The 23217-nt window shown below is 38.5% G+C and overlaps 1 protein-coding gene across 1 annotated transcript in view; it reads right to left on the bottom strand.

Moving 5' to 3' along the window:
- Window positions 1-1003: 1003 nt before the first annotated feature.
- POP1 (POP1 homolog, ribonuclease P/MRP subunit) overlaps window positions 1004-23217 on the bottom strand; it is a 23637-nt gene continuing 1423 nt past the window's right edge. Inside the window, exons 2-15 of the mRNA XM_014965658.1 lie at window positions 20515-20697; window positions 19482-19657; window positions 17441-17689; window positions 16791-16878; window positions 16305-16480; window positions 15438-15688; window positions 15216-15309; window positions 14351-14462; window positions 13267-13386; window positions 7572-7687; window positions 6016-6207; window positions 4968-5122; window positions 3797-4141; window positions 1004-3001 (exon numbers count right to left, since the gene is read on the bottom strand). Coding sequence (XP_014821144.1) covers window positions 2341-3001; window positions 3797-4141; window positions 4968-5122; window positions 6016-6207; window positions 7572-7687; window positions 13267-13386; window positions 14351-14462; window positions 15216-15309; window positions 15438-15688; window positions 16305-16480; window positions 16791-16878; window positions 17441-17689; window positions 19482-19657; window positions 20515-20697 — 2918 coding nt within the window. The 3' untranslated portion in view covers window positions 1004-2340. The remainder of the gene's footprint in view (window positions 3002-3796; window positions 4142-4967; window positions 5123-6015; window positions 6208-7571; window positions 7688-13266; window positions 13387-14350; window positions 14463-15215; window positions 15310-15437; window positions 15689-16304; window positions 16481-16790; window positions 16879-17440; window positions 17690-19481; window positions 19658-20514; window positions 20698-23217) is intronic.

The following is a 23217-nucleotide window of genomic DNA, read 5'->3' as shown; positions in this document are numbered from 1 at the left end:
GGACTCTAAATCCTTCCACCAACAAACAACTCCACACAACATTAATCTATTCGCCTAAGAGTTTTTCAAACAAAACCATGAATGAGGAAATTAATTTGTAGACTGGTACTTAGGAGAACTAAGTCATTAACTGATACATAGTTAATTTCTCAAAGAATCAAACTTACTCAGTAGATTCCTGAATCAAGAATAGATTAGATTTTTATTTGTACATGATCATTTCAGGGTAATTTTACCAACTGGTATATATTTGTATCATGCTGCTACTAAACTACAGTGTATTATTGTAAACTCATTTTCAAGCTGCTCAACTCAAGAATGGCTAGAAGCTTAAGGCTATCATTAAAAAAAAACAACCCAACAAAATACCAAAACCAACAAAACACCCCACCCCAGTCAAATCAAACACCTTTCTTCCCTCACCCCTCCAGCATGCTTTGCAAAATTTATGAATTTGAACATTCATAAACCATACAGTAAAATGAAGAAACCTTCAATCCTAGCACATTCCATACAAAAATAACCTCATGTTTTAAGGAACCAAAAGATTCCCTATTATTAACAGCAAATGTATGCTGACCCACCAACAGCAATTTGCATCTGAAAGGCTTATTACCTTTCAAAAATAGAGTTTTCTCTCTCAAACTAGAGAAAGAGACTGACACACTTTGCAGTTTAAGAGCTCCTGCTGCTAGAATTCACGATTATATAGCCAGGCTGTATTTTATTTGCATTTCATTTAAGCACAGAGTTTTTCCACCAAGCTAAGTACCCTTCTGCTTTCTTAATAGATTTGTCTGCTTAGCTCTGTTCCACTGCAGCCACGTGCATTCAGACACAAAGAATTGGGAAAAGCCACGTGCTATATACACAGGACCAGATTGCATGCACTTACACAGGAACAATGCATTGGAAAGTTGGAATCCATCTCACTGAAAGATTTCAAAAAAAAAAAAAAATCCAACTCCACTTCCCCTACTTCCCTTATGATCAGAGATTTCTCTCCCCTTCCCCATGTGCCTGCCACGTTTAATCCACCAATGGCCTGAAATTGTAATAATTGTAAAGGTAAGGGACTCTAAATCCTTCCACCAACAAACAACTCCACACAACATTAATCTATTCGCCTAAGAGTTTTTCAAACAAAACCATGAATGAGGAAATTAATTTGTAGACTGGTACTTAGGAGAACTAAGTCATTAACTGATACATAGTTAATTTCTCAAAGAATCAAACTTACTCAGTAGATTCCTGAATCAAGAATAGATTAGATTTTTATTTGTACATGATCATTTCAGGGTAATTTTACCAACTGGTATATATTTGTATCATGCTGCTACTAAACTACAGTGTATTATTGTAAACTCATTTTCAAGCTGCTCAACTCAAGAATGGCTAGAAGCTTAAGGCTATCATTAAAAAAAAACAACCCAACAAAATACCAAAACCAACAAAACACCCCACCCCAGTCAAATCAAACACCTTTCTTCCCTCACCCCTCCAGCATGCTTTGCAAAATTTATGAATTTGAACATTCATAAACCATACAGTAAAATGAAGAAACCTTCAATCCTAGCACATTCCATACAAAAATAACCTCATGTTTTAAGGAACCAAAAGATTCCCTATTATTAACAGCAAATGTATGCTGACCCACCAACAGCAATTTGCATCTGAAAGGCTTATTACCTTTCAAAAATAGAGTTTTCTCTCTCAAACTAGAGAAAGAGACTGACACACTTTGCAGTTTAAGAGCTCCTGCTGCTAGAATTCACGATTATATAGCCAGGCTGTATTTTATTTGCATTTCATTTAAGCACAGAGTTTTTCCACCAAGCTAAGTACCCTTCTGCTTTCTTAATAGATTTGTCTGCTTAGCTCTGTTCCACTGCAGCCACGTGCATTCAGACACAAAGAATTGGGAAAAGCCACGTGCTATATACACAGGACCAGATTGCATGCACTTACACAGGAACAATGCATTGGAAAGTTGGAATCCATCTCACTGAAAGATTTCTAAAAGGAAAATAATGATTTCCTGTCTATTGTTATAGCATCCACTGCTCTAAGGTGAAAAATGAACAATATGCTTTATCTCTAAAGAAGATCATGATAACGGATGCGTTACTGTTAGAAATCCTTAGCAATGCAGACATCAGAGGTAATACTGTCTGTTTATGTGTTATTTTCATGAATAATGCTACGAAGCTTTTAATTATTTCATAACCCTCAGGATGTTATTTGGGCTCAGAATCACCTCAAATTTGAGACAGAAAGGCCACAAAAGACAAAACGGACATTCTTTGGTATTTTTGGCATCCTACTGCATTGCAATGATACTTAAACCTCAATATTAAGTCTTGCAAACCTGTACTGTAAAGATGCTGGAGTTCTTAACAAAACGAGCCCTTTTTTATCTGCTGGCTGGTGGTGTAACATATAAAGCAACCCTGTCAAGCTAACAAAACCCAGTGCTTCTCCATAGCCCACTGCCAATGAAAAATCCCCTCGAGTGACATATCCCAAGAGAGTTCTGGAGCAGTGGGAAGTAACATCTGGGAGAGCACCTGACCAAAGACCAAGAATGAGGTCTTCATGCTCCTCAGTTGGTTCTTTATTGGGAACACTCAGGGGGTCGCTTTCTAGACCCTGTGTGTTATCCTTTTTCTTCTTCTTCTTCTCCTCTTTTAGTTTCTGTATCTTGTGCTTGAATACGTCTGGATGTTTGGGTTCCTGAGGACCACAGAAAAGTTTGTCTTTGCTTAGATGCAGCAAGTCATCTTCTGTTGGGATGCAAATCATGGCATGTAACTCTGGATTCCCCTTTTTCAAGAGAGACAACTTGACCCATACAAGAGCCCTTGGATAGCTCATCAAGATTGGCAAAAAGGCATCTTCAGTCATTTCCTTCCCTCCCAGTCGAGAAACAAGGCGGACTCTCCGATCTTTTCCAGCAGTGGGATAGCACCAGGCTGATAACTGCATTAGTAGTTTCTCGCTCCTATTAAAATTTTTTAAAAATAAACATCAAGGACAGTTATTAACAAGTAGTACAACAGAAAACCAGCGTCTCACCTATTTGCAAAAGCATGGCTGAAAAAGCCCTGGAGCTTTCTGTAACCTTCCAAGCTGGTACTTGTATCACTCTGAGCATGTGTGCGAAGCTATTTCTTTAGAAGACATTACTTGTTAAAAACCCCAAAACTTCTTAAATCACAAATGCTCTAAAACTTTCAGTGACATTAATGCAGTCCAGAACTGCCAATGTTTTCTTCCCCTGATAATTACACAATAATGAAAGACCTGCATTCAGGCACTTTCCAAACACTGTTGCTGCCCTCATGCGTTGCACTGGAATGCAGGGGATTCTCTGTTTTCTTTACAAACCTTATTAAGTAACACAAGAACCACCTGTGATGACGTATTAGAAAAGAGAATGCAAGCTGATTTACACAGCAAGAGTTTAAAAATCACAAATATGAGCCTCTAAAAGCTTCACCCGTCTGGAAGGAGACAGAATATGCCAATTTCAAGAACACATTAAATGCAGGAGTGTTATATTTAAGATAATTTAAGAAAGTTACTTCATCTAGTCATCAGGTTTGCTAGGGAAAGCAGGAGAAGGACTTCCACTTAACAGCAAATTCTGACCCAAGATAAAACTATTTAACCTCCTATATATTTGTATCAAATAATTCTCTCATCTTAATAATATAGGCTGAGGTCCTCCTTTTCCCCATTCAGTAATTGCCAATAAAGAAATAACACCTCACATGTGTGTATCATATTGACATACCTGAGAACAACAAAATCACTTCTTGTCACAGTTTCATCTCTTTCACCAAAGTCTTGGGTGCCTGTAACAGTGTCTGTTTTTAGGACACCTTCAGAGCTTGTTATTGCCATGGTCTCCTCTACCTCACCGGTCTCAGAGGAAGCTTCTTTGACCAGTTCTGCTTTGGGGTCACAAAAGCTATGCTCTTCAGTTGCACAGTGCTCAGGGTGTGGGGAAGAAGGATGTACAGATTCTCCTGAAGCTTTCATTCTTTCTTCCCAGTTCTTCGTCAGCTGCCCCCAAGGACAGACGAAAGGGGACAGTGTGCCCAGCTTGACATAATTCGCCCTTTTTGCAGGTGGACGCCTAAATGATAAATCATGTAGGTAAGACTTTGTTTACTGGGCCCTGACTCTGTCCCTAGAACTACAAAAGGCTGTCTACTTTGTCCTGCTGGTCTAATAACGTTTTCTATTTTCAAAACCAAGCATTTCAAACAGAAAGTTAACTGCATTCCCTTTGTAATCTCATTGAGCTAGATTTTAAAGTTACACTTCTAGACAACGCTGCTGTATTTCTGACCACCATACCCTTCCAGCCACGCTGGATATTTCTATCTATTGTGACTGACACCACCACCTTTTCCTTCAAACTTCTCCTGCTTCCCCCTCCTAGCTGGAAAGGGAGCCAACACCAATTAGTGCAGAGGACGCCTCCAGCTACCCCATATTCATTATTAAGAGTTCTGTGTTTACTGTAATGAAAATGAAGGCAAACTTCAGCATACGTGGTATTTAAAAAGTAGACACCAAAATATACCTCTTCCTTTACTTTAGTCTTCAACACTTAGTATATACTTTGATATTCTGCCTTTGCCTTCTCCTCCCTCCTCCCTCATTTGCTGCTAAGGAGCTTGAAATAGCTTTGTTTATTTTATTATCAGGCAGCCTTATTACAGCCTTATAACTGAGCATATCTCTGGGAATAGAATTAATTTATATGCACTGTTTAGCAGAGCTTTTCTGTTAAATACATCTAGAATTCTTTTCTTTTTTATAATATTAGGATTTGAAACACTAGAGAAAGATAATGTAAGTCCAAGTCTAAATGAACACAACAGATAATTAAGGGAATATTTTAAGCAGTATTCATTTCTTTTCATTCTTGCAATCAATTCTGAAGTTCATATTACCGTTTGAATTTTTCAAGAAGACTGGTTTCCAGTTCTTTGGCAAACTGCTGTCCTGCCTGGCAGTCTGGGAAATCATTTGGAATGTGAGGTGTTCTTTGATACTCAGAATGCTTTAAAGCCTCTTGCAAGCCACCGACTCGTACACCTCGATATATCTGTTATAAAAACCAAAACCCAAAAAAGCAATGTTGATACTGATTCTGGGTTCCTAACTGGAAAAAAAATATATATTAATGCTCCAGAAGCTACTGCCTTAGAAAAGGGAAAGTCTATCACTTTAGCTTTCAAAAAAGACCAACTTAAGTATGGTTTTCACAGTTCTAGATGCTCATTTCAACAAAAATGTTAGTCATGCTCTTTAAATTTAATTCTGAAAAACCATCAGCAAAGTTGAAGAGAATTTCAAAGATTCTGATTTTGTACATTTTCAGGAATGTCTTATTACTTTAATAAAATCACTGCCCAATTTATTTTAACTGTACAACAGGTATCACTGTAATTAATCCCTCTGCACATTCAAAAGCATAAATTCAACTGCAGAAAGACATGAAAACTGCTGTCTAAACATTCAAAGCAGGATGCTCCAAAGAGCACCATGAAGTATTCAAGCTTAACTCAAACTGTGTGTTTCAAGCTCTCTCCCAAATCAGAGGCAACCAATTTGTTGACAGTGCTGAAGACAGCCAAGCTGGAAATGGAGTAGCAGCAGGCACCAAATGATTTTTCTTTAGAGACACAAAACTTTCTCCTTAGAAACGCAAAACCAAAGAGCTGCAGCATCAGCTTTCTCTCCTTACTCCCCACTTATTTCCTGCTTTAGACTGCCATGTGGGCACAGTCATACCCAACAGAAGATATGGAAAGCTACTGTTTAAGACTTTAAGACCAAGCCTCTATCATCAACCAGTTCATACATCCTCTTTTAAAGTGGGATTTTGATTCTGTAATTATGAATTGGTTATATAATGTGAATTACACTCTCTAAAATCATTTATTTTGAACGAAATTATATAATTTTTCATATTTGCTTGCAATGAAAGTCACTTACAAAAGGAATCCAGAAAGCCATGCCCCAGCCCTTTGGGAGATAGATATCCCAGCCACTCCCCCATCCTGGTCGATCTTCTCCAGCCGTTCTCCCTGGCTGCTGCACCAACAGTATGGGAATCTTAGATTCACGAGGACCCAAATCAAGGTGTGATCCTGGTACCAGTAACTGAGCTCTCATTTGGTTTAAATCCTGAGAAGGAGGAAACATTTCCCGTAAGTTAGGAACCATTTTTCCCTCTTCTAGATACCCTTCCAAGATACAGAGAGGAGGTGATAACTAGGAAAAATACACTAGTAATATGCTACACATTTGAACTGACCTTCATCAAGGCATGAAAAATGTTTTTAGAAAAAAGTATTAAGCACCCTTTTTCTCCCCTTCTTACTTCCACAGACCTTGATGGGGGGCTGGTACTGAAACTCAGAGCAAAAATGTACAGCAGAGATGAAGGAGGAAAAACAAGTATTGCAACTTGGTATTTATAGATTTGTGCACAAGACTAGACTGAACAGGTGCTTTCAGACAGTCTGTCAATACACAGAGAAAATCTGAACTACATCCAGGGAGATGCGAAGAACATTTGGTCACGAAACAGTTCCACATAAAGCCTGCTGGCACCAAGGCCTTGTCAATCACCAGTTGTTATATTTCATTGTACCACATTAAGAATACATTTATAAAAAAACAGACCATCAGATTGCCTATTTACATGTCCCTTCTGCATCAGCTGTTTTATAAGGTAAACCTTACATTTCATGACAGCATGAAGAACACAAGAAGGTTGTGCTGATAACTGTTATGCACTAACGTAGTATTTTCTAAGTACTCTGCTTTTCCTGCACTATGGCAGCCAATTTGTGAGAGCACAAAACTAATTTTCATAAAGAGAATATTTAGAGAGATGTTTCTGCCATACAAATATTTTCTCATACAAATATTTTCTCTTTTTGATTTCAACAGTGCTGAAAGTTTATCACCCCTTGTGACTGAATCACCATTTTACCCGTGCATTTTATGGATTGCTCCCCCATTGTCAATGGAAATGTAAAGACAGGAGATTTCAAACCTGCAACAGCACATTTAAAGCTGTCTACAAATCACAGGTGCTGCCCAGAACTCCCACAACAGTGTGCTGCAGTTCAGAACCAGAGGGATTTATTTCCTTCAGCTTCCATGATTCTTTGGTCAGGAGAATTGTCCTGGCTATGACTGAGGAGTGAAAGGCCAGGGCCTCTCTGTGCCACTTCATCCCTTTTACCTGCTGTCTGTGAGATAAGGTGATGTAGGAAAATCCAATTCCAAACCCTTCTGATAAGTAAACTTACAACTACTTGGTCCTGTTGACAATCCAATAAAGCTGCCTTTTAATTGACTCATGGTTGTGCAAGAACATTACATAGAGGCTACAACACAAACACTTCAACTCAGCAGCTGGATACTATGACATTAGGAAATTACTGCTCTTGGATTTATACAAGTGTCAAGAGTCTCACTCTATGGACTCTATAGACCAATAGCTCTTTTCTCCATGGCAACCCAACCTTCTTAGTTACCTGCTCTGAGATTTTATTTTCAGTGACGTTCTTACAGATGTCCTGGTCCCAGATAAAGCTGTGAGCACAGTCTACAGGTACACCCTCCAGGTACAGCTGCCTAACTTTATCATTATCTACAAAAGAAGAGAACCTTCAAACAAAATTCAAAAAGTTTTTGTGCCTTAAGTAGCAAATTACCAAAATGACTCCCCTATCATAAGTACAATGAGCAGACAACTAAGCAAACAGACTATTAAAAGCTTAAAAAGCATCACTGCTTCTATAATATCTTACTGTCACACGTTTTTCCAAATACAAAATAGGAAATAAACTTCATTTTAGAAGCATTATCCTGGCATTCTCTTACAAATAGGCATTTCTTATTACAAATGACATCATCTTTGGCAATATAAGTTACATCTTTAGTGTGCCACCTTTAATATTCTTGGAATCTGGCCTTTCAGACAGAGTGTGAAGCTCAACAGGTTTGGTGAAAATCAGAAAAAACACCATTACAAAGCCTGAAATAAGTCCGCCTAAATAAACTTGTAAGAAAAGCAAGAATGACCTTTAAGAAATGTATATACAGGAAATATTTTTATGGACACGATTAGTATGCAACTACTTATTGAGCACCAGCTTCCCACACTCTGGATCTTTCAGACTCTGCACTTCAAGGGACTATTCTTTGCTTATGTCTGCACAGACCAACAGTTGTGTGCATTGCTGAAGATAAATAACATTTCTAGCTTTAAAACTGATCGATGAGGTATCAAATAATATATGTCTTCTTCAGCCCCACAATCTAAGCAAAGCAGAGAAAATATATACCCACCTTTTGTCATCTATGTATTAAAAGCCTTCAGTGTACAACATGCAATCCATGCTGATCCGTATTTTAAGTAAAATAATTCTTAACAATAAACAATACAATGAACCTATTAAGAGTTCTGTGATTAAAACTTAAAGGGACTGTTACTCATTTTGTCTTCTACAAAGTCTTACATATTAAAGGAATATAACGTGTTGAGTTTTGTTTCATTTTTTAAATCACTTAGTCTTTCAAAAGAAGATTCAGCTAATTTTTCCAGTTAGTGTTGACAAAGACTTTGAGCACAGAAGATGTGGATTATTCAGTGGTACTAACAACACAATAGGTACTGCTGAACATAGTTGCAATAACTCTTTATTTAAAATCTATGATCTTTAAGATGTCCCCATTATTAAAAGTTGTAAAATCCTTCAAAAAAAATTAAATACAGCAGCACTCCTGACAGTGAGAAATACTAAAGAAATTTTCAGATCATGTCTGGAGATACAGCAAATATCAATGCCTTAAAGGAAGGAGAAAAAAACAGCAACAAAACTGTGTGTAGTGGAAACAATTAATTCCTTCCTGACTCTTATAGATCATCAAGGGGGAAGGGCACATAACAACCAGCAAACATACAGAAAGGAAAGTGTATCTTCTGTACAGAAAGCATTCATGAACACTAGAATCTCTTTATGTTAAATAATTTAAACATGTTCTAGTTCCTTCAATTGTAAATTATTCACTGTAAAGTTCTCTGATTTTTTTACCACTTCTTTCTATTACCACAGTTTAGGCAGTCTATCCCTGTCATATTCTTGGAGTTCTTTACAATTCCTATAGTCTATAATGACATAAGTTTGTTTTTTTTTTTTTCCACTTTAGAAAGCCCTTTTAAATCAATCTCTTTCCATCACCACAGTCCATTCAATATCCCCCTCACTGCCCTAAAATATCCTCCTCTAACTTGGTACATTCTTTCTCCTTTATCCCCATTGAACTTGGAGAATTTAACCTCTCTGCTAGAAATACTATAATTCAAATCATAATCCCAAATCCTCACACCAGTTCTTTTTATTTCTTACCTCTCTCCTGTTTTCTTCAGTCCACATTTTAAGATTGCGGGGGAAACAACCCTACTGATGAATAAGTTGCTGATAGTGGAAGTAAGGTGTTAGAGCCAGTACAGGAAATAAGGAGTTGTTTTACTAAGTGCACAAAAGTCAGCAACAATTAGCACATTATCTACTTCTGCTGGAGTCAATGGGTGGTGTTTAGACAATACAGACAGAGGAAGATTTTGTTCCATTTAAGGTGTTGTTCTGATGTGCATAGCTGATTATCTTAACAGTCTTAGAAGACTGGCCTAAAAGGAAGAGATCTTCTACTTGAATCTTTTCCTTTCCTCTGTGAGGAAACAGCAGAAAAAGCAAGTGTAAGCACTGCTAGGGAGCAGTTTCACAGGGGTGAGGAGCAGGACAACGGAGGCCAGATATCTCAACCTCTGCAATGGAGGCATTTACAGGCTCTGTGTCTGCAGAAGCAACTTTAGCTCACTTATCTTTCATGATGTATTCTCCTTCCAGGCATCTCTTTCACTGATATTGTTTAAAAGCTCCATCATACTCCATGTTGAACTGTTTTTAAGGCAGTGGAATTGGCATTCTCCCACAGAAGACAGTAAAAGCATATAAAAATGTTGGAAGTGAACTTTAAAAAGGAGAAAAGAACAGCTCTAGTTTGCAGTCATGTAAGCACTGACTGCTTACTGGGAGTCTTGACTTCCAGAAGGCATAAACCTGCTGAGAAGGCAGTGAAAAGTGATTTATTCACAAACTTTCTATCCCCCAGCCTGAAGAAATGAGGAGAGTTCTTTGATTAAATCCCCATCAGCACGTGTCTTTAACAGACAGCTCACACACATGCATGTGCATTCAGGAGTGAGTAACTGGGAAAGACTGAAATTACCTTTGACTCGTTAGCATGTCCCCGACAGGGAAAAACTAGAGGGGCATATCTTAGAAAAGCATTTTGAAGGAAAAAAAAAAGGAATATGGACAGATGTGTATCATTTCACAGATTGCATGTATGATGATCCAGGGTAAAGATGATGGCTGTAACTTACCTAAACTATTAACTCATTTCACAATGAACAGTAGCAAATATTAGTAAAGATTTCCCAGGAAAATCAGTTATCTTTCACATAACATTAAAGACAAGAGAGTCTAAAGAACATACAGCATCTGCTGACATATGCAGTGCCATTTCAACCTTACTAATACTAAATCTAATAATATTTGAATGTCCAGGAAGCAAAATGGGGAGAAAGTGTGGAATACAGCAGGGGTTCATTTAATTGCTCCATCAACATGGTATGTCATTAAGGCGAATGAATGACTACTAACATTTCTTTAATAAAGATCAGCTCACTACGTTACCATATCTGAGTAAGGTTACATCAAAACTAAGGCTCAGAAAATAATTGGTGCATAGAGGCAGTGAAATATGCAACAAGACCCAGCGCTCCAAGGAGATGACAAATTAAGCTGATAGAATTCAGGATGACTTTATAATGGGTCCTGAAACAGTAAATTGTGTCAAGAAAGCATAATGCTTGCACAGAGAAAGCAGATTAGACATAAAATGCTTCCTGCACAATAACTGATTATGTCCAGGCTTCCTTTTATTAATACACATGCAATTTTACTTTTCCTTTCAAAATACCAAGAATTAAATGCACTTGAATGCTTTTTCCTGACTAGAAACTGAGCTTAATAATCTAACATGCATTGATTTTCTAGAAGTATTTAAAAAAATGTAACTTCTGTGCTTAAGGCAGAGATATAGCACAGGTACCAGCTGCCACATAGCCAACCACAAAATTAGCTTAGGAACAACGTTCTTTGGAGAATAACAACAGCCTCTCCTCCTAACACCTAGGAATAGTCAATGAGGGAGACAGGAGAGTTGCAGTTAGACCTCAGTCTTGAGTTTCTCAGGTAGGAGAGATGAACTGGTAAAATTCCCCCACTGCCCATGTAGCAGGTGTGCAGGAGATTGTCAATGATGCAGTAACTCTTCCTACACAGGAAGTCACTTAGGTGGGAAACGTGGAAAACAGCAGCAGCTTTCCCTGCTGAACCATGAGTCCCCCATACTCTCTCCTTTACTGCTTCTTGTAGGAGGGCTGGCCCCTCCTCTTCAACTCCCTTACCATGATGTCCTTTACATTTTCTACTAGAAGACAGCAGTACTGTCTGTCTTCTTTCATCTTTCTGCCTACTCAACTTATCTAGTAGTGATGTACTTGTGTAACATCAAGGCCTTTAGCAGAACCTAAATTAGATGGTACCTTGTAGTTTACTTTTCCATGATAGCTGATCAAGGACCCTCTCCCTTTCTTGAACAGAAGTCAGAGATGACAGATGCAGTTTTAAATTCATGATGAAACAAAAAAAAAACCACTCAGAAAGGAACCAGAGAGCAACATCAGATTTTCTAAATGTTTGTGTTTTAGAAGATTTTTTGTAAGTAAGTGAAGGCTAACCACAAATAGAAAGATCTTCAAGATGGCCATTTCCAGCCAGCCAAAGGAAAAAGGGCACAGGTATTTTCTTTCTCTTGACTTCCTATTCTACACCATTACCTTTTTACCATGACCCTCCTCTGCCACTGCTCTGGCAGTGGGAGAGAAACTACTATGAGACATTTCCAGTGCCTAGATGCCTTCTGTTGATCTTGTTTTCTTGAACACACCTTCACAGACATGACAAACAGAATGAAGAGGGCTGAATTACTTCTTGTAGTTGCTAACTCCTTTACCAGCTCAAACCAGTATCTGTAAATAAGTGCTATACAGCTCACCTTACTTCTCAGCAGGAAGGAACCAAAGTAGAGGTCATGTATGCAGCACTGTTTCCAACAGGAACATTAATGATAAGAAAGTTAGATGAGCAGAATTAATTAAGAGGAGAAAGGCTGTTCTAGATACAGAGGGTAGAATAGGAGGATGTAAGACAATCCAAGTAACCGAGAGTTGTGCAGAGAGCTAAAAGACAGTATGTTAAAAGAGGTGTACAACCTGATTCAAGTAAAAGGTAAGGGCAGATTATTATAGTGTCTTGAAAACACACGACCAAGGAAATCAAGTAGAGCCTTCAACCTGTCCTGTTTGCTACTCTGCTTGCTGACTAGTATGTTTCTCTTATTAGGTGAGGCAGTCTGTGTCCAGTCAACCTAATTGGAAATATGCACACAACACTGCACACAAACCCTACTGTATATTGTATATGCTCTTGCACATTTTTAAGGACATTCAAATCCCACTGAATTTGAATTATGCACTGAAATGTGTAAATCGGCACTGAAATGAAAGTTTCAGAAGTCATGCATACACCTTTGACATTTTAACACAACCAGCATCTTGGCCATCTGAAATGCTAGTCTTGCAAAGGTAATTTTTTTTTTTTTCCAGTGGAATTGCAACTTTCATCACTGTAGGACTACAAACCACGGCCAGAAGACATCTTCTTGCAGAGATAAACAGCATCAGGAAGACTAAACACCAAACAGAAACTCACTAAGTAGCTTTTAGCACCTGGTTGGCCTTGCCAGGATTCGAACCTGGATCATCTGTATGGTCAGACAGAGGCTTCCACTGAGCACAAGACCAGCTTTGGTGCATGTCCCTCCCTCACAGTTGCTGTTCTAAAACCTACACAATTTTCAAGCTGTTTCTGTTCTGTCAGGGCCTGTGGAACGGGGAAGGAAACATTCTAGAGGAAAACAGCAAGAGACAATCAGCAGAAGATAACAGCAAATAAAAACAAAAGCGTAGAGAGAAAATGAATCTCCTGCCTTTAGCACTTCCACAAGAAGCGTAATATAAGCAAGGCATTTTACCTCGGTATTTTTCAAAGTCTGGCATGGCTTTTGTCTTCTTTTTTGGCAAATTCACTCGAGGATCTCCAACAGTGAGGCCCAGTATCGTACCTGGTGGCATTTGTGATGGTGAACTTATCCCTTTAAAAATACACAGATGAACATTGCCATGAAACCAACAATTAAGTTACGATCTATTCTGCACTATTATTTTGTGCATTTTTGCCTGCAGGGATGTAACACCACTGTAAGTCAGAGAAGCAGCAGAGAAGCAACACAGAATGCCCAGTCTAACATGGTTTGAAAATTCACCAATGCTTGTTAAATGTCCAGTAACAAAAGACAACAACAGTAACATAAGACTTAGTTTGCAATTACATTTGTGCTCAGCATAGAAGCGAGGTCACTCTCACAACTTACAGCCTCAATTCATCCCTTACATTTGGCACATCTCCCAAAGAATAAACAGTCTTTTTTAAAAACTTGTCTTCCAGAGAAAGTTAATTAAAAAAGGTTTTTTAAAAGTTTTATCTCATCTCTGCTTAACTGCCTCACATTGGAAAGCTCGAGATAGTGTGAGACCTACCAAAGCCAGTTGCTTACCTGCTTCAGTGCTAGAAAGTGAGGAGATATTGTTAACTTTATGACACTTTACAATTCAGCCAAGTATACAACTGTTCATTAGGGACAAAAATATATAAAGCAAGGTATAATACTTTCACTTTGGGTAGGAGCGTACCATTTTACCTGTGTACAACTCATTGCCTTAATTTGGTATGTGTGGGGGAACAGAGTGAGAGTATACATCAGACTGTACATCCATCAGCAATCTCAAATCTAAGTTCATGAAGGTAAGAAACAATATTCAGTTTATCTCTTAAGAGATTGTACTACGCAGAGGATTAAAAATCCCTTTAAAAAAAGTTAATGTAAGATTTCTCAAATCTTTGACATGTCACAGTAATTACCTAAGCACAAAGGTCAAGCATACATCAAGCAAAAAATAAGCATTTCCAATATGAAGTCAACTTATCAGCGTGCCAGTTTTGACCACTAGAGTTTAAGAGTTTCCCGTTCCTCCCATAGCACCCACATGCCCAAATACCTTCTAATAGCTCAAAGATAGCACTTTGACGTTGATGAAGAGATACTTTTTCAGAGTCCTTGCAGTTTTCTACCCACCAGTTATTCAGTTCTGTCTCTGAATCTGCCATCTCCTGGAAAACAACACATCTAATTAAAGTCAAGTGGTCATTCAGCATTGTCCATAAGTATGAACTCACTCTCAGTTTGCCTTAATCACTGTGGTTGCTTTCTTCCTCTTCAAGTTTCAAAATCATTTTTTCCTTATACAGACTATTTCTATACTCCACCTTGCAGTAATCCCCAATAAACTGTTCAGTTTAACCTGTGTTCCAAAAATAAACAAAGCAATCCACAATGCTTCCTAATTCTGTCATTAATTATTTCTTACAGAAAGTCAGTCTTACAGAAAGTCAGAGATTTCATGGCTGAGTCATGCATATATGCCATGAGGTGGACAAAAGACTAAATCCTGGAGAAATTGTATATTTGATTGAAAACACAACTTACATGTCTTGCCCTTTACCTCTAGGCACTCTAGCCCATCGCTCGAGAAACACGATGTATGGTTTGTCAAAGAGAGTATGAACTATTCTGGACCTCTCAGCACAATACACCACGACAACAGAAACTATGTAGTCTGCTCAACAGCACCATTGCTTCTATTTTCTTCCTATCCCCACTTAAAATCCAGATAGGAACTCCTTTCAAAATCAGCGTTAGTCAAGCGGTTCAATACAGAGAAGCTAACAGCAGAAATACACAGGTTAGCCTTTATAATAAGAAAGGCTTGATAGTTTATGATTCTTTCCAGCAAAAAAAAAGGTTTGCACTGCCTAGAAATCTTATCAAAATGATGGTAATATCCAAACTGCCAATTTGCTTACTGTTTGGAGAGAAGCGGCTTTCAAGGTCTCTGTAAGGACAGAGTGTGATAATGGGCCAATCAGCCGGTACCTGAGAATCTCCATAGTTCTGTCACTGAAAGAGAGGAAATCTTCAGGTGAATGTCCAATCATACAACACACTTTTTTTTTTGGTCCAGAACTGTTAAGTCAGAATTCAGCTATGGTTATGGGTCACAGTTTCTGACTCTGCTATGAACAAACCTGATCACGATGCCAGTAGTCCGTGAGACCCAGGAGTAGGACTGGAATGGATCTCTAGTGCCATCACCAATTATTTTTTTCACTGGCACAGCTCCTTCTCCTTCTTTATCTTCCTTCTTTCTTTTCTTGCCAAGGCTCAAAACAACATCCATTTGTTTTTCCTCTTGAATTGATGTTGCAACAGGCTCAGGAATATAGATTTCTTCAGGCTCTGTACACTGAAATATTGCTTTTAACTCTCTCAATATGTCCTTCAGAAAAATGAAAAGTTTGGATTAGGATACTAGGCAGTGCATTGCAAAGCTTAAGTACAGTTTTAAGAATTACACTCTACTATTTACTTTCCTATATGGATTTAAGGGAATCAACTTCATTCTACTGAAGTCCACAGCTTACTCTTAAGAGCTGAATGTAATAATGAGTTTTGCTAAGAATTTATTCTCACTCAAATTAATGTAAAGAAAAATTGCCAGTGCACAAATTTTATTTTATTTTTTTTTTAAATTTCATAGCTAAGTATCAATTATGATTATCTGTGATGAGACCAAACTGCCTGTTGGGGGTGCCAGTGGGAAGGATGTGAATCAAGCAAAATCATATTGCAAATGTATCCTGAAGAAAGTGACACTAGAAAAAACTTTTGACAAGCGCAAATACTAAAAAAAACTCACACCTCAGAGGCCTGCAGCTTTGTAAGAAATGAACTCCAGCATGTAAATATTGTTAGAGCAGAAACAGTTTTCTAACTTTTAATTCCTAAAGCCGTGTATTACATCCAGCTCTTCTACAACTTTCGGAAGGTGTCTTCCGCATTAAAAATGTACAATGCATAAAGAAATCAGAGCTTAACTGTGAAGAAAAAGATACCTGTTTGAGAGATGGATGCAACCAGATCCATAACTGCCTGTTTTCAGAGCCATTTCTGGGTTTCCAAATAAATGTAACAGGACCAAGCATATCCTCAGGATAGCGGTCTGCTTGGTAAAGATTCAGGGAACCCTCAAATCTTCCAGACAGACAACAAGCCTCTTCGAATGTTAATCCTAAATAAGAAGATACTTATTGAAAAACAAAATAATCTTTCGTTTAAGAAAGAAAAAAATTGAAATTCAGTCTCGCTGCTGGGACACTATCAAAGAAAGAACATGTACCACGATTAGTTTATTAATAAGCAACTGAAAATAAGAACATCTTGTCCTAGTATGAGACATTTAAATTATGGTTTTCAACCGAAATAATAACTAGGTATCAATTCTGTTACTACTACTGAGACTGGTGGAATATGAAAAAAGGATGGCTCACCCTGTAGTCTATTCAGAACCTTAACTTTATTTTGAACTACATAAAATTTACCTGTGTCGATGCTACATATTCGAGCAAGTTGCTTCAGAAGCTCATTCTCTTTACCAGTCAACTCCAGGCAACAATAATATGATAAGTCCTGAAACAAAAGGATAATGGTAAAGTGAGAAAACTCTTGAAAGTGAACCTACCAAGGAAGGACTAGACAACGCTTCACAATTTACCCTGAAGAAGTAGTAATTTTTCGCTAAAATCTGTGTCAAAGAGAAACCATTTTCCTTTTTAAAATTAAAATTGTTAGTTATAGGAGAGCTGCCAGACATTCATTATTTGAGAGCCAACCCGCCTCTCAAACCAACAGACCAAAAAGGACATGGAACAAAGAGCCTGTCTTCAGTAGCATCCTGCTCAGGAAGATGACCCAGGGATTCACTGAATCTCTTAGCTCTCAAGAAGACTGAAGATACAGCACTTCAGTCATAGTTACTGTAAGACTCTTCTAAAGGTTCATCTTGTTCTCTCTGATACTCACCACCCTTCATTCCAATTATGAAATCACTCATTTCATACTTAGCAGCTATTAACAGCTGACAAAACAGTACTTCAAAGAGACAGAAATATTCATTATAACTGAACAGTTGATTACTTTACCTTGGTAAAATAACACAGAAAACAAATTTAAAGACATGTAAATGTGATACCTGAAGAAGGCAGTGGTTTGTCATGGCTCGGTAACAAGCCCTGTAGCACTTCTCCGTAGGGCTATCTCCTATAGAGTATCCCCATTTCTTTACCATATGAAATCTCTTTGCATGCCAAATATGTGTTTCCAGCCAAATATTCTTTCTTTGCCTGCGATTGAACTCTGCTACCAAATTTATGTGGCGCCTTCTAGCTTTGCGGCATTTAGTCTTTGACTGTTCTTTTTTCTGATGTACAGTTTTCTCTGCCTGTTTTAAAAAGAGAGGACATTGAAGTAAATCTCAAAAGAACATATTTCTGTAAAAAAAGAAAAAGGCTGACATATATAATGATACAGGAAGCACTAGCATTAAGCTGTACTTTATTCTGATGTTAGTTCTCCGTTAATTCTTGAGGCTAACGAACACTTTGAAACTTTATACACAAGCCCCAGCCACACAAGTGGATCAAGGTTTGAGTGGAACCCATAGATAAACCAAAATCTGTGCACATTCAGGAACTTCCCAGTGAACAGTAAAACCTGCTATTTCCTGTGTGAAGTTTTTGCCCAACATCAGTATATCCACATGAACAGATGAAAATGACATTAGCAACACCTGGAGAAATGAGCTCAAACAGAGGCTGTACAGACTCTCAGACTGACAAGTAGGACCCTAAGGATTCTACAATGTCTAGAAGCAAACAAGAAAGGACTGTGGACTTTTGACCAAATTATTGATAAATACCCATTCAGGCTCTGAATTATTATGGGTGAATGCACGGCTGGAGAGGAAGGTCTGACTCTCCCAATCAATGTTTGATTTGTCTTTTCGTTAATAGAAGTGGTAGAAAGAAATAGGGACTATACAAAGTACAAAAAAATTCTTAGGATGCCCATTGTAAGCTCACCAAGGAATAGTTGACAACAGACCACTGGTTATAAGAAAGGCATAGGAATGAGAATGCTAAGATCACTAGCTAGAAGGATACAGAAAACAGTGAAGCAGCTCATGACATCAAAACGGAAATGCACAAAAACATAAAGTATGTTCTCATCAGGCTCATCATTCCACCACAGAGTAGGCAACGCAAGTCACTGGATCAATGGTATGTGACTGACTGGTTCAGAAAAACATGTAGAGCAAAAGGGATGTGGTATTGTAGATTGTCTTTAAACTTCTGAAGACATAAGAAATGGTCCAGACAAACGTTCAGATGAAAATGGTCATGCTAAAGGATCTAAGAAAATGGAAGAAAATGCAGCAGAATCAAAACTGCTAACTTCGAAGAAGCAAACCTCAAACACTGAGAAGTAATAGGCAGAATCTTTGCAAAAGGAAATAGGTCAAGAGATATGACAAGCTGCAAGAAAACATGAAACAAAACAGCATGTGCAAACCTACAAACTACACCAGAAGACCTGAAGAGAGAAAACATAGCAGAAGAAATATAGAAACAGAGAAAAAACATAGCAGCTGCACCAGGGCCAATGAAATAATCTCAAAAATCCAAGAATCATACAAGGAATGGAAATACAGATGGGAGAATAAGCGTGAGCATGTTCAGAGAAGTTAGAAAGGCTATAAAGTGAAAGGAGTTAAAAAAGCAGAACACAAAAGAACGAAGCATAAATATTAAAAAAATCTAGATTATTTAACAAGGACAGAGCACATAACTAACTATGCAAAATAGCCCACACCTTCCTCCTTCAGTTCTCAGACAACAGGCCAAATTGCATCTCTTGTCATGACTAACAAAGCAAAAAGAATCCTAACCAGAGCACTAAAAGAAGAGATACAGGTTATGAAGGTCCAATAAAACATGCCCTACGGAACATGTGTGGAAGGACCTGAAACTATTTCCAAACCATGAACAATTATCTTCAGGAACTCAGGGTGGAGGGAGTAAGTTCTCAAAGAACTTAACAATCCAAGTGAAAAAAGAATGCAAGAAATATGTTTATCTGTCAATGACAAGCTCATTAATAAATGTACAGCTGAACACTGTGCATTAGATATGCACAATACGTAGTCCATCAAATGCTATAAAACACACTTGTACCTCTTTCCTGGCAATCTCTTGGAGCCCCCTGGGTAGGCGCTTAATATTGTGACTCATGGCTCGCCTTCGCATGTGCCTGGGTAGAGTCTGGAAAACCAGAGAGTTTGAAGACTTCTGTGCAACTGCTTTCAACATGGCATTGATCTCGGCAGCACGAGCTTGAGCAAAGGCAGACACTGGAATGAAAAGAACTGCATCAGAGCATGACAAACAGCAGAATTCAAAGAAGGGGACACCCTACCTACATAACTCAATTCCAGCAGAGTATTCCTAGTATATCAATCTAATGACTTCTTGACATAAAAATAAATACTCTATACTATTACTGAAGACATTTCAATTCTTTAGATATTCTGAAGCTTACAGATATAGTTAAGCCAATACTTACATATGAATGATTCTGAAAGCTGTGGTATAACCAACAAGCCCTATTTGCATTAAGTACTTCTTTATTAAATTACAGTAGCAATCTTTTCAAGTGGTACTCAGAGAGATGAAAAAAACTTCAGCGTGGAAAGAAAAAAGGAAGCAGTAATCATATTATACACCATTTTATAATGATCAAATAAAAAAATCCGGTGTTTGGTCTTGTTTTATGCTTATTGAAGTGTATCTACTATCAGAGCACTGCCATATTTTGAAAAGCTAATCTGCTCGCCTAAATAAACGTTCTGTTAGATGAAAAGTTATCTTTAACTCACATCATAGGCAAAACCAGCTCCACTGGCTACATTAGAAGCAGATGACTGTCAGTACGCATTTTACTGGCAAACAGAAACCTAAATCCATATCCCTCACTACAAGTAAGTGCAACTTTTCAACTCAGATGTCTGAAAGGACTCATTGAACAACAGCTGGTCATTCATTCTAGCACAAAAGTACTTCTGTATTTTGGAGAAAATTAGGAAAAACAGAAGTACACAGCATCAGTTCTAATTTTTGCTCTTATACAAAAACACAGGCAGACGGCAAACTTAATCACCAGCACATTGCCCTGCACATATCAATTACAACCTTTTTCTTCTATACAAACCTGTTATGTATTTTGGCATTTCCTCAGAAATACTCTGGCGTCCTCCTTGCCATCCTCCTCTTCCTCTCCCTCTCTCTCCTCTATTTTGCCCTTTTGGAAAATACTGGTCTTTCCTGTAAGAAGGCCCAGAGGACTGGTTCGAAAATTTCTGCTGCTGATACTGCTGCTCAGAACGAACATCTCCTGGAGGGTTTAGAGATGAAAAGAGGTAAGAGAAATGCAAAGCAGCCCGAGTAACTGATAACTATACACGGTCTTTCCTCGTAAGATTGTATTGCACATTCCTCCTACTATATTTCATATATGTACCTGAAAAAGCCATCAGAAATCAGAAGAATTAAGTTCTTTTTTAAAGGGAGAAATAAATATTTTACACTGTCCTGCAGTAGATTAAGCAACTTTTGCACATTCTGAAAATGGTTCCCAATTCAGACTTTGCCTCCTTAGGCTCTATCAGTCAGGAAAGACCTGACTAAAATTGGTCTGTGCAACACCGGTATTGATTTTTACTATTGTCTGGACAGGTTTTAATACCAAATCAGCAAAGATAATATTTTTCCCTCTTGCCCTGATTTTTTTTTCCCATAAGCAAATGCATTATTGCATTATTTCTGTTACAGCAATAAAAAAGGCAAGCATGATACATATATGTTGGTGCAGTAAGTTACTTTTCCGGTACTGGCATTTAAACTAATATTGAAATTAACTAGAGCCTACAGTATGTTTCTTAAGGTATAAAAATACCTTTCAAGAGTGGTAAGCACCTAACAGTACTTCAAGTTTAAGAGGGCCTTGAAGTCCATATTTAAAGATTAGCTTACATTCAACTTTTTCAGTTAAGTATTCGTTAGGATTTCTAGTACAACTTGAGATACAGTTCTCAAGCAGCTCATGCTGGACAACTAAAAGGGCCATGCTGGACTAAAAAGGGCCAAGACAGCCATTCCCATCACCCCACCAACCACATCAAATGAGTGCTTGATTGAACATGGGGCCATACAGCTCAGGGAGATCCTCTAGTGAAAATCAATCTATGCGCCAGGAGAAATGGGATAAGAGATTAAAAAAATCAGTTTTCAGGTTGATCAGATTCTTGAACGAGTCTATCACATTGTCCCAAAAATGCTATCATTGGCATGAGAAAGAGCCAGGAGCAGATGCATCTCCAGTAGCCTTAATTTACGTGAACCTAAAATGTCCTTTTTCCATTTCAAATAAGCATGTAGCTGAAGTTTCATGTTCAGCAGTGATGCTGTCGCAGCCCCAATGCAACCACAAATCATGCAGAACTGCAGTAATTCAGATGAAAAAATAATGTGAGGTGGAAACAGAAATTGGTTTTATGTGGAATAACTCCCTGATCTGGGTTCTCCACGTGGCTGAGAGCAGCACTGTCCAGTCAGTGAGGTGAAGGTGAGAAGGAAATAGCTGGGAGAGAGACAGATGCTGCCTCTGTCAGCAAATCTGTGTAGACCCCTCTACAGCCCAAGCCAGTTGTGGGAGGGTAACTGGACAGCAATGAACTCATATCACAAAAACACTCTATCACTATCAAGTTAGCCTAAGAACTAACTATTTTAATCTGAAGAAGGAAGAGTGTTTCAAAAGACAGTGACTGACTTAACACCTAAAGAAAAATTAAATAATTTCAGCTACTATTCAGATCTATAGCTTTATAACTCCAATTTAGATTTTTTCTTTCCTGTTTCTACAAAATAGCCCTATAAAATGGAGATACTAACACTACAGAAGAATGTTATATAGATGAAAATTTACGCTATTCAACAGAACAGAAAAACATAACCACATAATCTTAGAAGATCCCTGCTACAAATAAAGTTAGAAAAACGTGTTAGATAAATCTGGCAGTACTCCTCTAATGATATTCCAAAATCTTCCAACAGGGCTGGCCATAATTTGCTATGTCATTCCGTCTGCTTAAGAACTCTTCAGTCACCTGAACACACTGTGACACTGCAGCATTTTTTGCTTCAACCACAAAGATGCAATTTGTCAGCTTCTGAAGGACTCACAGTAACAGGATCTGCTCTTACCTGTGCTTATTTTTTTCCCTTTTCCTTCTAGAAACAATATAGGTAGCAAAATAAAAACACGAAATGGGGGTGAGGGGGGTGGGTGTGGAAATCGAAGTCCAGCTGAAGCACACAGGATTCAGGTGGAAACACACAGATGGAAAAAAAAAAGGCCTACAGGTTGACAAGGATCCTTCAGTGTCCGGCTGCAAAGGTTACTACCCCTGTACAAAAGGCACCAGCAATGGCCAAGCAACACTGGCATTTTGGGGAAACGCCTGGCTGCCTCCTGCCAACGCTCTTCCACAGACACAGGAGCTGCAAAGGCAAATAGTTTGGGCACACCGACCTGACAGGAAAACAGGGCATTTACTGTGGGCCCATCAGGCCAACCCTGCGGCTCCCAGGCCTGGCAGAAAGAGAAGGGTGGGCACTGGACAGGCTATAACCTTACAATTCATTTTAAGACAAGTGAGTGCGGCGGGCAGGGGTTTCTTGTGCAAGTGAAACACACCTGTATTAAGGAGAACCACGGCAGGGGCGGCACCCAGGGCTGATCTCACACCGGGCCCGCCTCGCCCGGCCGCCGGGACTGAGGAGATGGGGGCAACCGGGGTTGAGGAGACGGGGACAACCGGGACTGAGGAGACGGGGGCAACCGGGGCTGGTG

The sequence above is a fragment of the Calidris pugnax genome, unplaced genomic scaffold (assembly GCF_001431845.1).
Source record: "Calidris pugnax isolate Ruff unplaced genomic scaffold, ASM143184v1 scaffold41, whole genome shotgun sequence".
Lineage (NCBI taxonomy): Eukaryota > Metazoa > Chordata > Aves > Charadriiformes > Scolopacidae > Calidris > Calidris pugnax.
This window is presented reverse-complemented; position numbering and strand designations above follow the sequence as displayed.